This window comes from Parus major, chromosome 1A (assembly GCF_001522545.3).
Source record: "Parus major isolate Abel chromosome 1A, Parus_major1.1, whole genome shotgun sequence".
NCBI classification, from domain to species: domain Eukaryota; kingdom Metazoa; phylum Chordata; class Aves; order Passeriformes; family Paridae; genus Parus; species Parus major.
Window position 1 is genome coordinate 14,723,567 of NC_031773.1, and position 15,707 is coordinate 14,739,273.

The 15,707-nt window shown below is 38.3% G+C and overlaps 1 protein-coding gene across 1 annotated transcript in view; it reads right to left on the reverse strand.

Annotated features, from left to right (window-relative positions):
- Window positions 1–15,474, reverse strand: part of CERK (ceramide kinase) — a 43,168-nt gene extending 27,694 nt beyond the window's left edge. The window contains exons 1-5 of the mRNA XM_015628680.1: window positions 15,187–15,474; window positions 6,331–6,444; window positions 5,014–5,136; window positions 2,929–3,054; window positions 2,361–2,424 (exon numbers count right to left, since the gene is read on the reverse strand). Of these exons, the coding sequence (XP_015484166.1) occupies window positions 2,361–2,424; window positions 2,929–3,054; window positions 5,014–5,136; window positions 6,331–6,444; window positions 15,187–15,325 (566 nt within the window). The 5' untranslated portion in view covers window positions 15,326–15,474. The remainder of the gene's footprint in view (window positions 1–2,360; window positions 2,425–2,928; window positions 3,055–5,013; window positions 5,137–6,330; window positions 6,445–15,186) is intronic.
- Window positions 15,475–15,707: the final 233 nt, after the last annotated feature.

Sequence of the window (15,707 nt, forward strand, 5' to 3'; positions counted from 1 at the left end):
TCACATATGCTATAACAGCACAACCAAATGCACAGCAAACATCAGAAGACCAATGTATGGGTCAGACATATGCCACACATGAAGGCCCCAAATGAAAAATGTCTGAAAGAAACATCTTAAGTGATTCTTACTCTTGGGCTTTTTTTTACTTATTTCACTAAGGGTGAGCATTTCACCTCTTAGACAGATGGTAACAGCAAACAACATCTGCTAGAGGACTTCAGAAGCTAATTCTCAAGCCAAATGAGTTTTTAAAGATCTATGGTCCCTTCTAATCTCAACCATTCTGTGAACTAACTCAAAAAAGTTAAAAAAACTCAAAGTTAAAAAAAAAACAACTAGAAACAATTTTACAAAGGCTTGTGCAACAGACACATGTATAAGGAACCACAGTGATACATGTCATTTATTCCAAGCATGGCTTGTACCTGCATGATACTACAGAGTGTTCTAATTGCTCTGCACAGTGATGACAAAACCTGCTATACTGTAACCAAATGAGTATTTTAAGTAACTGTGCTTAAAGAAAATCTGTTCCATCACTGAGCTATTAGGTGACTACATTCCCTGTAAGAAATTCCTATAAGGCAAAATAGGAAGAACAAACAGGAAACAAGCATATTTAAATTAGCTGTCTAAAGTAAAACATTTGAAAAGAAGCAAAGCAATTATCATTAAGAATCCTGTATGTACTTGCTGAATTCCATGTATGGCTTTGCCAGATAGGAAATCTGGAGATGAAATGAAGAAATTCATCACTGAATGAAGGAAAAGCCACACATCAGAACCAGTTTACAGGAACAGTTGAACAGAACATCAATTAGATGCAGGAATCCTAAGAACCTTATACTGTATGTGAGGAAAGTCACCTCCTGAAGAAACATACATTTATGTGGTTCAACCTTTTTTTTAAATTTTCCAGATGACCACATAATCAGTTATTTAAAAAGTAGCATTAATTCAGGAAATCCTTCCTAACATCACTGCTGACCACAGAAAAGTTGTACATGATGGACAGAAGTCAGGCTTGGAAAGACAGGCTGCAGATCCCCAGCAAACTGCCATTCAGGCCCAGTCCAGGAATAGAAGAATCATAAGATTCTAAAAAGATGCAGTTTCTCTGGCCTATTGTTCACTTTGGCAAGAGAGACAAAAAAATAAAAAAAAAACACCAAAGGAAAAAAACTTCTACAATATGAGACTTTGAATCTGCCAAAAACACTTCAGACACCATCATAATTAGTCACTGTCACTTGCTGTAACAAATAATTTGCTAGGAGTTGACGTGGGCTCATCTGCCTCCCTTTCTGCTCTGCATTGCAATTTCACCATCAGTACACTTATTTCAAATCACAATTAAAATGAAAGGAAAAATAAAAGCTAACTAGGTTTTTCTATGATCAGTGTTTCCCTTCCTTGAACTCCTGAAAAATTAAGAAAAATCACAGTATAGACAAAACTGTTTATTTGGAGACAAGTAATTTTAAAGCAGGTGAAGTCTGGGAATTCAGCCTATGAATGCCATTTCTTAAAAACACCATTTCCCAACATCATGCCCCTGCCATAGACAATGTATATAGCAAAGTACTGCAGCAAAAATACTCTGAAAAGACTGAATGTGTTTTCTTTTTGCAACCTACTAGTTTAAATGTACCTGTCAACAGGCACAGATACAACTTTAAAATACTGTAGTTACGAGAGTTTATCTGCATACATTTTCATGTTTTTCCAGACTTGCAACTTGTTTCATGTCATGAACTGAAAACTGAAATTATTAGCATTTTTATTAAAATATTCTGCTTCTACAGCAGACTTAATAATGGAATGCAAGATCACCATTCAGTCAGGTCTTCTTTTAAAGCAGTGACTTCAAAACAGAATAAATGCAAATAAACCCAAACGATGTAGCCACTATTGAACAGTCATCTACAGCAAGAGGAACTACCTGAAACATTTCTGAACATGTTTTTTACACACACGCTGAATGCTACTGGTGCAGTGCTCTGAACTCATGTATGTCAAGACCACAGAACATTTCTGGGTAGCTTTTGAGCTGTAACAGAATGCTCAACTGAGCAGAATAATCTTACATTCATCTTTTGAACACAAATCTCATGCAAACATTGTTATACTACACTTGAATATATTGTGTTGAACAAGTTTACTGAAACACTTGAGCTTTCTTTTTGTATTCCTAAATGTGGATCTCCTATGAAAAGGAATATGCCCCAGGACTTTCAGCTGTTGCAATAAATATGTTAGTAATGAAAGCTACCATTTTAAATTAGAGACAAGAACAGACCAATTACATAATATATCAGCTTGAAAATAATTTTAAAAAGGCTAGTAAAGTTACTTACCCATCATATTTATAAATATTAACTTCAAATAAGTTGTCCTTAGCATGGTTAGCATGTTCAGTTACTATGAATAAATAAACACAATAAAATTTGTTATTAAAAATACTACTATAAAGCTGTATATAATATAGAATCATAAAAATTAATTCATTAATAACCATGATTCTGTTACCAATGTGACTGTAAAACAACCTGTCCATAAGATGTGTCTCAAAAGATTTTTGCCAGGGAAAGAATTGAAGGAGACATACACAGTATATACAGAAAAAACATATTTCGGTAAAAATTGTGCAAATGATCAATTAGTTTTAACAGTGAAACTCAAAAAGAGAAGAAAGGCAGCATCTTTTATTAAGAGCTCAAATAGCTCAGGAGCACCAGAAATTTTATTTTAGTAGGCAGGCAGCTGATAGAAGGCTGCCTATGCTTTAATTAGAAAACATTCTCTACCACTTTGTTTCATTTCCTTAGTAAGAAAAGGTAATTAACAGAAAGAACTTTAGCTACTCCAGAATGTTTTAAAAGTTCATACTGTGCTTATTAGGAAATTAAAGTGTTCATTACTCACTAACAACATCAGTGGATATAGAAGCCAGACTGAAGAGTGGAGCAACTTTCTGTTCATAAATCCTCTTCCCTTGTCTTTTTCCTCCATAAGGATTAATATACACAAGTAGGTGCTTTGGTCTAGACCCTGCAGCAAAGAAAACCATAGTATACTGCTTTTGTATATAAACCAAAAATTCATCAAGCCATACAAACCCAAACCTATTAACACCAAAACAAACACAGCATAAAAGACTTGCAACTCTTAACAAAGAGGTATAAAAGCCCGCTTTGTCTGCGCTCTTTATTATACTGATACCAGCAGTACAGAACAAATTGTTAGTAAGACAGCAAGTGAAGTTCAGAATAATTTCTTCTGACTCCCTATCTCACATTCTTACTTGTCATTCCTGCAGTACCTTCCCACTACACAAGTTATTCTAATTGCATGAGCTTTATGGGCATACAAGATGAAAAGGGCAGCAATAGCAAAGCCACTTTTAAGTGAAGGACACCTAAAAATACTTTTACATACATTTATTTAAACTTTCTTCTTTCTTTAATAACACAGTTAAAATCCATTTCCTTTCTGTGATCAAGTCACATTAAGACTGCCTGACGAAACTATGTGCTGCACTGCAAGTGCTTGTCCTAAAGTGTTAGTTGCCCTAAAATATTACCCCTTCCCCCTCCAAAAACACCTTTGATATTACTATCTCAAATTTGTCCAAACAGTTATGGATTTACACTAGTAGGGTCAATAAAAACAATTATTACACCTCTGTATTAACAGATACAAGACAGTAATACCTGTTGCACCTAGAAATCCTCTTTTTTTATGGAACAGACAAAAACCTTAACATCTGTACTTCCTCAAATTCTAGAGGAATTCTAGAGGAATTCTAGATTATTAGTTTAAAAGGAAAAAATATCAGCCTTACTACATCAGCACACTTTTAGAACAAATCACCCAACCTAGACAGACTGAGTGGTTAAAATCTGTAACCCCATCTGAGAACATATTCCCTTTCCTGAAGGAATCTGTTATCGATAAAATGAACAATTGCATTCAAATGGAATTGAGTGCTGAGGCCACAGCTCTCACAGGTGTACAATAGCTGCACAAAGCCCATTTTGGAAACAGACGTGTAATGTATTAAAAAAAAACATATTAAGAATGCTTCCATTGCCTATTCAGAACAGTTTTTGTTAAATAGTCATATTTGTTCTGTAAGCCTTAAATATTTGCTCAAGTCCCACTGTAGATGTACTTGTACCCAACCCCTTCTCCAGCTCTGTATCTCAGATGGGCTTCAGGCCTACACTGCAGGGAGCTCATCTCTAATCCTGTCTCCAGCTCCAGATGTTCTGCTCCAGCCTCCCTGGAAGGACACAATTACTTTATCTCACCTGGACTGTAAAATTGACCTGCTTCTTTCCCCACCCCTGCTCTGTCCACCCTGCTCAGAGACAGTGGGACACTGGTTAGCAAGGGCACTGCCTCTGCAATGATCACCCTTGACTTCCTTTCTATCAGTTACTCTACTCCTGCTGCTTCCTGACATCTATCAAGGTATCTCTTTCAGGAATAACTCCTTCAAAATTACTTTTAACTTCCCATGACGAGTCTTAGAAATGATTAATGGGAACTCTTACTACATGAGACACATTTTGTTGATGAAACAAAGAATCTGGAAAGGTGAAACACACCCAAAAATCTTCCAGTTGCTACAGTCCTTGACCGCAAATCTCTAGAGTACCTTAAATCCCTGACCTTACATCTGCACATTACTTCTTCCAAAGCTACAGTCATTTAAAACCTCTGCTAAGCTTTCAATGTGTCTCTGTTTTGCAAAAATAATTTGTATCTGGGCAAAATTATACGACACCAACAGTTCTGACTGATTAAAGCACTCAGTACAACTTAGTGAATATATAAGATAAAGTAGTGATAAGGAAACACTTCAACTCCACTCTTGGCTCCCTCAATTTTTGAGTATAAGCTGCTCTTAAAGAGTTCAAAAAAGCAGATATATCAAAATAACATTGATTTATGTACAAGCCTACAAAACGATGGTACAAATATTCACAGTTCATTCAAACTTACTCTGCATTTCAAGTAGTTCCTTCAGCGCCTGTATCCACTGATTACATAAGTGCTCATCAACACACCAAAACGTCACATCACTGCACCGCCAGCGGTGATTCCGGGCTTTCTTCACATAATACACTAATTAAATTTAAAAAAAACCAAAAACAAACACATAATGAGATGGTTCTGTGAAATGAAAAATACATTTCAGAACAATCTCCAAAATATTAACCTGTAATTAACCCTCACTACACATTTCTACAAATGACAAAAGCATTCAGAGTATGACCAGCACATTTGTAGAGTCCAAATGAAAACATAAATGAAAACACTTGCTACCAGCAGACATCCAAAGACTTCTTTTTAAAGAAGCCAATTCTCATCAAGTCATTGTAGACATACTTGTTCAGAAGTTCACTGAGCTTATGTATTATCTGTATTAAAGTCTGCAATATCTACATAAAAAGCCACAAGTTTAAGAAAAGCCACACTGACATCAACTCTCATGTAACCAACAGGGTGAATTTCATTCTATAAAGCTGAAATTTGAGAAAAAAATATTTTTTTTCTTGTGCATTAAGACCTTATACTTACACTTTATATACAGTACCTCAAATCACTCTTACTGGAGGGCTAAAGGTGAGAAAAATACTCCACAACATAAAATTTTGGCATGACATCTTTTTAGGACAGAAGCCACCACTCTTCCCAAAACAGACACTTACTTCTGGCACTTTGTTTCAAGAATGCAGAGGATAATGCAAAGAAACTTTCATGCATACATCCTAATGGTTAAGGATAATTTACAAAACCCCAAACATTTAGGACTCATTCTTTCACCCTCTCTCGATTTTCTAGTCAAGTAGTCAAGCAGGTGTCCTTCTGCAGAGTCATTCAGCAGCAAAAAGGCACTGGGGTGAACACTCAGACATTAGTTTCAACTTCATTAAAAATAACTAAACATAGTGTGTGCTCTTATAAGAAGAGTTTTATTTTTCAAATAAGGATCTTTAAATATAAACGGATTTTTTTGGGGAGTTCTTTTGTTTGTTTTTGTGAGACTTTTGCTTGGGTTTATTTGAGTTTGGGATTTTGGTGGGGATTTCTTCTTGGGTTTTTTGGGGGGGTCTTTTTTGGTGGTTAGTTGTTGTGTTTTTTGGGTTTCTTCATTTGTTTTTTGGATTTTTTTGGGGGGGGCGGGGGTGGAGTTTTTTAAACACATCACTTCTGTTAAAAAAACCCCTAAACTTTGATGATTTCTTTTGAGTCTGCCTTAAAGTACCTTCAACATAATAACAAGGACAAGCATCCAGAGGCTGTTATTTGCCTTACCTGTGAAAGCATGTAGCTTTGCCATTTTTTGCCATCTGCCAATGTTACGTTGTTTCTTGTTAAACTCAGTTTCTTCTACAGCAATGATCTCAGAGATAGGTACAGAACAGTTTTCTGTATGAACACAAGACCTCACATATTAGAATCTTCAAACATCACCTGAATGATTATTTTTATACCTAATATGATACAGACATATGATTAGGGCAGTTACTCAATAAGCACAACTAAAAGTATAACTAGAAATTTTCTGAATATTCTCAATTTTCTTTCGTCTTTAGTCAAAGCACATAATCCATAACCACTTACAAACTACCCAAAACAGTATTTTATATATGACTTCTCAGAAAATTAGGTATTTAATGTATAAAAGTATTTTTGCATGAAGCCAAAACCCAGCAACACTGATTTCAGCGTAATTAAACTGCCCCTTCTATGGGGCCTAGTCCAGATACTTGACAGTGAACAGCACAAGCTATTTCAAAGAATGTGCAACTAAATCTAGTGCATGGATACAGAGGCTATTTGTTATTCTCAAGTAAGTAGCTGGCTTATGAAAGAAGGGCATTCATATGAATTCTTAAGATTTTAAAGCCCACTAAGCTTTTAAAGAAGAGAACTCTAGATGTTATGTTTATGTACTGTGAAATATTTTCCTCATATCAACTTCAAAACTACTGTTTTTCAGAATTAAAGGCCTCTTGTTCTCAGACTACGAAATAATTCCTCTAACCTCATTCTCCTTTCTCTTATAGCTCCTAAACATCACCTCAGACTTCTTAATTCCTGTCAAATTGAAGACTTTTGTCTCAATACTGATTTCAACACTGCTCTGTTGTTACTTCATCTCAAAAAAGTCAAACTTAAAATGCATGTTTTGTATCTGTGTTCAAGAAAGTGCTCTCTGTGTACATAGACATGTACAAAAGATTTATATTGTTATAATAATAAAGTCTTATGTAAATAATCTCTTGTATAATAAGAATTATAATATACTTGCTTCTCTCAAATATACAGAGAGTGATACCAAAACATTGAGATATTCAACACATAAAATACAGGCAATAATATCATTGTTACTGGAGTTTATTCTATATTTCATTTTCTCACTATTTTGCAGTAGTACAATGGTAGTGGTGGGGAATGTAAAATGAATGAAAAGTTTTTCTGACCTCTTCACAGTGATGACTGCAATTCATTTGCCACTAACTCACTTTTATTATTTTTCCCCATTCTAGTTCATTGGTTTAGTCAAAAGAGGCTTTACATATCATTACATGCATTGACAATTTGTGGACTACTGACTCAAGGGGTATTGGTATTTGATGTGATTTATACTCATTTAGTGATTTTATCTTCCCTGAATTTTTTAGCATGATTCAAAAGAAATGTAGCCTTCAAACTTTACACTGAGGTCCTCTAGGAATCTGGCTGTATTTGAATGTTTCAACTCAAAAACAAATTTTAGCTTATAATGATTGCATTTACTATATTCAAGGCATGACAGGCAAGTGCAGCAGTCACATAATGTTGTTATAAAGATCCAGCAGCAGAGATAAACTCTGAGATGTATGATATATGTACTGCACATACACACATGTAAGACTATATCTAGTACTGAGCAGTAACAATTATTTGGTCTTCCTGATACAAGATCTGCAAAGGGATCTCATTATGATTAACATATACACTTATCCAAGGAAAAAGAAATACAGAACACAGATGGAACAATAAAGGAAATCAAGCACATTCTTTAATCTTTCCCAAAATTGGTTTTATTTATTTGTCTACTAGCTCTGCCACTGATTCATATGTCAAAATATGAAAGAAAGCTTGTTGCACCTATAAAGATTGCACTTAAATGGCAATTTATTTTGTTATTGCTCAAAGATATGTTATAAAACTTAGAAACTACATTTTGATCAAAAATTTAAATGACAGTGCTCTAAATAACATTTTTGGAAATAGTTGTAGATAGTGCATACTTATTACCATGAATGCTGGGAACAGCAACTGAAGTAATTGTCTTATTAGGCATTTTTTATACAATAAAGCTGTCCAACTGTACAGACAGCTAATAGATTCTAAAGCACTTCCAAATCTGTATCACTAAAAGCATTTATTTGGAGTATATATTTCAGCACATATTGCATAGATTCTATTAACCTTGAAACCACTTATAAGCTTTCCTAATTTTGTGTTCCCCCTCCAACAGTTGCATTGACAGTTGCATGACTGTTTTGATTTTCCAGCAAATCTCTTTACAGACATGGCAAAAAAAGCAAAAAGTAAATATTTTTGGTTTTTTGTTTTATAGGTATATATATTTTTAATCTTATGGCACCAGAGTTTCAAATCTGAAAAACTGATTCCTGAAAAACTGGGGGGCAGTGGTGGGGGGGGAAGGGGAAGGGCGAAACACCAAAGGAGCAAAGGTGAAGAACAGATCCCACCTTCCCTTTGGCTTTGGTGAAAGTCAGAAGCGTTTCTGTTCTGGGAATACCAGCTCTGCCAATTATACTCCTCCGTACTACTTAGCACCATAAAAGCATCAAGGAGCTCTACTCTCCTGACAGCATACTCCAATCTTAAGGCAGTCAAAATCACACACACTACTGAACCGAGTAATTGCAGATGGCCAGAAAGATGCAAAGCTGTCTCAAATAACATGCCTTACTCAGAACATTCCCTACTGCTTATAACAACAAATTCTAGTGTGCTTGAATAGAACTCAAGAATTTCTATCAGTCCAAGTATCTCTATCACTATTTGACTTAGTGCTACACAGCATATTGTTTCATCACATGGCAAACCAACTATTTAATCTTACCACCCCTCCTCCTTTCCCCCAGAAGGAAGAAGCTTTCAATGTGAAGCAGAGACCTCCAGTACAAGCACAGCAGTCCTGCTCCTATGAACACAACGCCCTCAACTGCTGTTTAGCCACCAAAACCTGCCCCATAAAAAATAGCACTAACCCAGCCTCTCCTTAAAGCTCACAAATGGACTCATTATAGTCCTTTTCCACACCTACTTTTGTAGCATTTACCCTATTATCAAGTAGCATGAGACATTTATTTCACTGACACAGCATAAAGGTGTTCACTCAAAGGCCTTCACCTTCATGTGCTTCTCCCAAAACATGGAAACCTTACTGCCACATTAACAAAACAAACACATACAAAAAAAGTTGCTTACACCAGTACTACAAGATCAACATTAATGAAAAAAGGTTGAAATATGGGCTCCAACAATATCAAACAAAGAACTTTACTTGGCTCAGTCCAATCTATTCAACCAAGTAGTACACAACAGCTTCTAGACAAAATTTTCAATGTGGTCAATGGCTAGCATATTAGAGACAAAGATCTGACCATCCAGAGAAGGTGGGTGAAAGGGCATGGCAAAAAAATAAAAAAAATAAAAATAAAAAATAAAGTAAAAACTTTAAAAGCCAAACAAAAAGCCCAGTAAACAGCTGACAATCTTCTCAGCACTCTGGCTGTGCCAGTCATTACTCATTCTGGGTCAATAAGTGCTCTTAATCTTAACATTCTTCCTAAAAGCAAACTGATAAATCAGCAAAACACTGGATCAGATGCACACTACTTTTCCCACATTAAGCAAGTGGGAGAGGAGAAAAAAAACCCCACAGAAACAAATCCACAGTAATCACACTAACAGTGGGCTTTGTTTGTGCAAAATGCAGCCAGCAGTTGGGAAGTGTGTTTTTCTGTGTTAAGAAAAGATTTTTGGTGTGTCATTGCTGTCTGCCACTCCCACAGAACACTTCCTGAGTTTATGAGAACTCACTCAGAACTTCAGTCAAGACTTGTTCATTCATCACTGCCAGCTACGTATCCTACAGACCTAACTTCCCCCTCACAAATGTGTTAGATCAAAGCAACCTAGACACGTGCACAAGCACAAAAGCATTGCTGATCACAGCACTTGCTTTATTCTTAAAATTCAGCTCATGAGGCCCATGGATGCAGTGGCATTTGGAATTAATTTAAACTATTAGCATATTCTCATGACTTAAAAATATCAACAAGTAAAAAGTTGGGATATAGGTTTAAAGAAAAAGTGTATTTTCAGTCACTTTAAAAACTAATTTGCTGTTAGAGTCCACAAGAAGGGTCAAGCTTTCAGATTTAAGATTTGTCTTCACCTAAAAGCAACAGGAATACTTTCTATCGAAAGGTACAAGGTATTATGCCACCCATGAAGTATAGAAAGCTGTGTTTAATAAACACTAGAATAAGAGAAGGTAGGATATAGAGCAGAATTACTGACAATTCACATCCTAAGGGAGAGAGAAGAAAAAAGGTATCACAACTGATTTAAATCAAAACTGTGGAGAAGTCACAGAAACCTCCAAAGACCATTATTTCACCATGTATAGCCATGTATAAGGAAATTTGCTTTTTTATTTTAAAGTAAAACTTCTTTGTAAACCAACAGACCAGTTTCTACTATGATCACACAGCTACTTCACATCACATGAATCTGAATCAAAGCACAGCAATTTGAACTTGGGTCAACTTGAATATTTAAATCATACTATTGAATGTCTTCCTAGTTTCCAAATAAAATCTTTTCTGCTCAACTATAAATATTTCAATGATAAAGTAGGGAGTAAGATGCATTTTTTCACCTTAAGGTGGGGAAACAATCCAGCAAAAAGCTAAAGAACATGTACTGTTTAATGTAGCATGCATCTCTATTTGAATAACCTATCTTCCAAGAAGACAACACATTCCAAAGAAGCAATGCCTGCTGGAGTAATTATTCCCCACATCCTACCTGCACAATGTAGTTGTGGCATTGCCTATAGAGAAACATGGTTCACATTTCTGCACACCTCCCACTGCCAGATGGGAATGACTGATGACAAATGACCTTGACTGAGGATGTGCCAACACTCTGCAAGCACCAGGTGCTGGACAGACCCTGTTGCCAAGCTGGTCCACCCTCTGCTAAGTACCCTGTTTATCAAACTAAGCTTTCTTTAGAATCCACCAGAATCACATCTGTGTTGTGAACACTAGTACTGAGGCTTCCTCAGGGAGTTGTTTTGGAAAAGAATTATGAAATACAAAGACTAAAAGAAAGTGCACACCATAAGTGAACGCACAGAGTTCAGGGTCTAGTTTGGTCACCCCCATCATGTCTGTACTTTAGAAAAAAAAATCCTAGAAAAATGACAGGAGAATCTCATTCTACATTTGTAATGCTTTAGTACCAGGCATAATAAAATCCTAGCCAATGCTTCTAAAATACCTCTAAGTATATATGTACAATACATACTCTGCTATGAATTTGGTACAAAATATTTATCAGGTGTTACTTGAGAAAAACCTGATTGTGCCATCAACATGAGGGAAATATTACAAGGTTGAAAAATAATGTTCATCAGAAAATTTGAAGATGAAGGCATCCCTAGGAAAAAAAAGATGCACAGCTGAAAGTAACAGAGAAACACATGAAAATTTACAGGTAAAGCTTTTCCATACAAGTTCAAACATGCCTAACCATCAAAGAACCGGAAACAGGAACCTAATTACACTGAAGAGAGAACTTGAAACTATGATGCTGTTAAACAAAGTTTAACAGTAGGAAATAAATTGTATTTCAGAATTTAAAAATACACCATGACTTGAGCAAACATTTGATGTTTTTGTTATTGTTGATATCTTCCAAATGACAGCATTAAAAGAATTCTCCTGAATTAATACGTCTACATTTTGACAGAAAAAGGATTTAAATACATATATATATACAAATCTGTATATATACATATATATACACACATACATGTATGCATATATATAAATATCACTGTACAGAGATGAGAAAACAGAAGAATCTCTCCATACTCTCTAAAACTGTATTTTCCTGGACAACAGGACAAAGTCTGTGTTGCTTCCTATCTGTTCCTGATTTTGGACACAACAGGGAAAGGTAAACATTTCAAGACTTCTACAATACACCTAGCTATAGCTCTACTTCTGCCCATGTCAAAGTCTGAAAACCTTGAAAAAACATATACCAAACAACTTTGATTTATATACCTAAATTCAAGACAGTAATAAATGCCCTGAAAATAAGTAACCCTGAGTTTCTACAGTTTAAAGACAACTTCTTCACTGTAATAGCTGCCTACTAAACAAGAAATATAGCACTTTTATACTGCATAATTTAGTCTGTATTTAGACACAATGTAGTCATGTAGTCAAAGGCTAAATGGTAGAAAGATACTAATCTTGGTCAAGCAACTCTTCTGAAATTATATGCTCTAACTAACCATCTTCCATATTATTAAGTTTATTTATATATTGTCATGTATGCTGCTCATATTTCAAAAATAATTGCAGAGAACGCAATGAATCATCACAGGTCTTAAAAAGAGCTTGGAGAGAACAGGGCAGCAATAACACAAGACTGTGATGATATTAAAGCTTGAGTGCAGGGAACACATGAATTAATGAGGGTGTTATGAAGAAAAGTTACATTATCTATTGTATTGATCCCTACACAAATTATACCTGTGCTTCCAGAACACTTAGGCATTTCTTTTTCTCTTCTTTTCTCTTGTGATTTCACATCATGTTTTCCAAAATCTTGTAAATAGCTGTGCTACAAGACAGTGGTTGCACTCAGTAACCTCCCTTGCCTGTTAAGGCATCTCCAGCTCGGTACTACTTCAGAAACTGACTCATATAGACTTTAATTTACTGTGTCCCACTCTCCTTCCACCATTCCCAGAACTGACATTCAGAACATGCTTCAGGGCAGGTTCATACACCTTTTGGTCTACCAGGAGCAAGTCAAGAAAACTTACAACTTAAAAAGTAGAAAAAATTCACTACTGCAAGCAGCTGTAAACTTTAGAGTGCTCATGAGACAGCTGGTGTGAATCCATGGCAGTTGTACTCGGTCTAAACGAATTCATCAAACAGGAGAATGGCACTTCTCTTGAACTTGCTCTAGCCTACACATCAGTCACCTAGTGACTTTGCAAAGGCATTTTTAAAAGGATTTTACACAATTAAATCAAATTATCTCAGAAGTAAGAGCTACTTTACCTAGTGGGAGCAATTATCCCAAAAGGCCCTGAAACTTTCTATTTTAAATTTAAGATACAGGTACCTTTATCTAGACTAATTTAATTTCATTTTGTAAAGTATACAGCCTATTTTTCACAACAATGCAGTAAGATCGTCAGAATTAAAGAATCAATTTATCCTTATAGTCTTAAGTTCCTTTAACTGAGGAAAGTTAAAGAATTTATGATTACTTTTTTCATCAGTATTGTTGATAAACACTAGATTATGTCAAACTACTTGCACAATAGCCAGGGAAGGATAACAAACTCTATTTTTATATTATAAATAAGAAGGGTTGTACTTAAAGCATAACCAAATATCAGACATGTAAACTGTAACACCAAATTCTTACAATTCTTGAGTTCTCTTTCTCCTTTTTCTCCTCACCTTCTTGAAAAAAGCCTCAGGCTAATAAGATATTATGATAAAATCCGAAAAATATTTAACAAAAGTACACGGCAAGAATGGAAGAACTATTTAACTATTTAAGTTTGGAGACTTGCCTAGGATTGGAAACATCTATATTCAAAGCTTTCTCAGATAAAACTTCTAGTCAACTTTTCTATTATTAGTTTCTCACTACTAGCATCTCAGATTCTGCAATCGCTAAAATGAGGATGACATTGAGTTTCCAACTCTACAGCAGCTGCTTTGAAAAAAAGGACATTACCCATTTTCAAATGTTCACATGCCATGTTAATATGGCTAAACTAACAATGGGAATAATTACTATATTAAACCCCCAAGGTCAAAGACCCTGAAAGAACACCTCTTAGAAGTATAGTAGAAAGTTTGACAAGCAAATATTCTCAGAAGTTAATCTGAATTTTTTTCAGGTGTTTTCATCAGTGACTTCTCAGACTGGCAGTTTTGTACATCTACACTACGTTAACTGCAAAAAGGGAAACTATTTGGAAATCTTTGTAACCACATTGCAAACTAGTATCTTATATTAAACATTTCTAAACCAATCTCAAAAGTTAAACAAAAACAAAAAAATCCAAACCAACAAAAAAACCAGCAACAGTAGTCATTGCCTGAGATACTGCCTCAATATGAAAGTGTTTTTAACCACAAGTCTTGTAACTAAAAAAAAAAAACCCAAAACTGTTTTTAAGGTTTTGTAAGTCTCTTATGTACTTCTACGATTCCTTTAAGTACATTACAAACCACACACTTATCGGTACTCAAGGCGCCGAGAAACAATGGGGTTCAGCTGAACAAATCTATGTTTTGCTCGGCCAGCTGCGGGACAGGTGTCCCCCGGTGCCATCAGCGGCACGCTGGGAGCAGATGCTGGGCCGGGCTGCTCCGCTCACAGGGGCTCAGCGAAGGCAGCTCTCGGCTTTGTTACGGAAGGCCCGGCCCGATCAGCGCTCGGCACGGCCGGCTGCTGCCGCGGACCGTCCCGCCGGCATCTCCCCGCTCCGAGCGCCCTGCCCGGCGCCGCGTGGGATCGCGCCACCCTCCGCCGCTCGGACTCTGACCCCAGCGGCGACGCACAGGCTCCCGAGGGCAGGAAGCGCTCACGCCGACGGAGCTCTCCGGATGCTCAGGGAGCCCCGGGCGCGGAGCCGCCGCCTCGCTGCCAGGGCAGCGCCGGCCGCCCCCGCAGACACCCGCGCCGCCGCCGCCGGGGACGCTGCGGACGCCCTTCCCCCGCCGCTGAGGGCAGGCGCCCCTCGGGCGGCCCCGGCCCGCCGCAGGCCGCGGCAGGTGCGCCCCAGCCCCCGCCCGCCCCACTCACCGGCGGCACGGCGCGGCGGGCGGGGGTCGCGCCAGGCCAGCCGCCCCCGCTCCTCGTCTAAGGTGACCTCCCAGGAGCGCCGCCCCAGCCCCAGCGAGGACACGAGCCGGGGCCGGCGGCCGCCGGGGAGCCGCTCCATGGCCGCCGAGAGCCCGGCCCGCCGCAGCCGCTACCGCATGGCCCGGCGGAACGGGCGGGCGCCGCGGGGCGAGCCCAGCAGCTGCTAACGGCGACCCCGGCCCGCCGCTACCCCGGCTGGTCCGGGCGGGGCGGGCGCGGCGTCAGCGCTACGCCAGAGCCGCGGGGCGGGGCTGCGGCTCCCGTGCGGCGGCGGCTCCCGGGGCCCGGCGGCGCGGCGGTCTCTGCCCACTCACCGACGGCTCCCGGGGCCCGGCGGTCTCTGCCCACTCACCGAGGGCTCCCGGGGCCCGGCGGCGCGGCGGTCTCTGCCCACTCACCGAGGGCTCCCGGGGCTCGGCGGCGCGGCGGTCTCTGCCCACTCACCGACGGCTCCCGGGGCC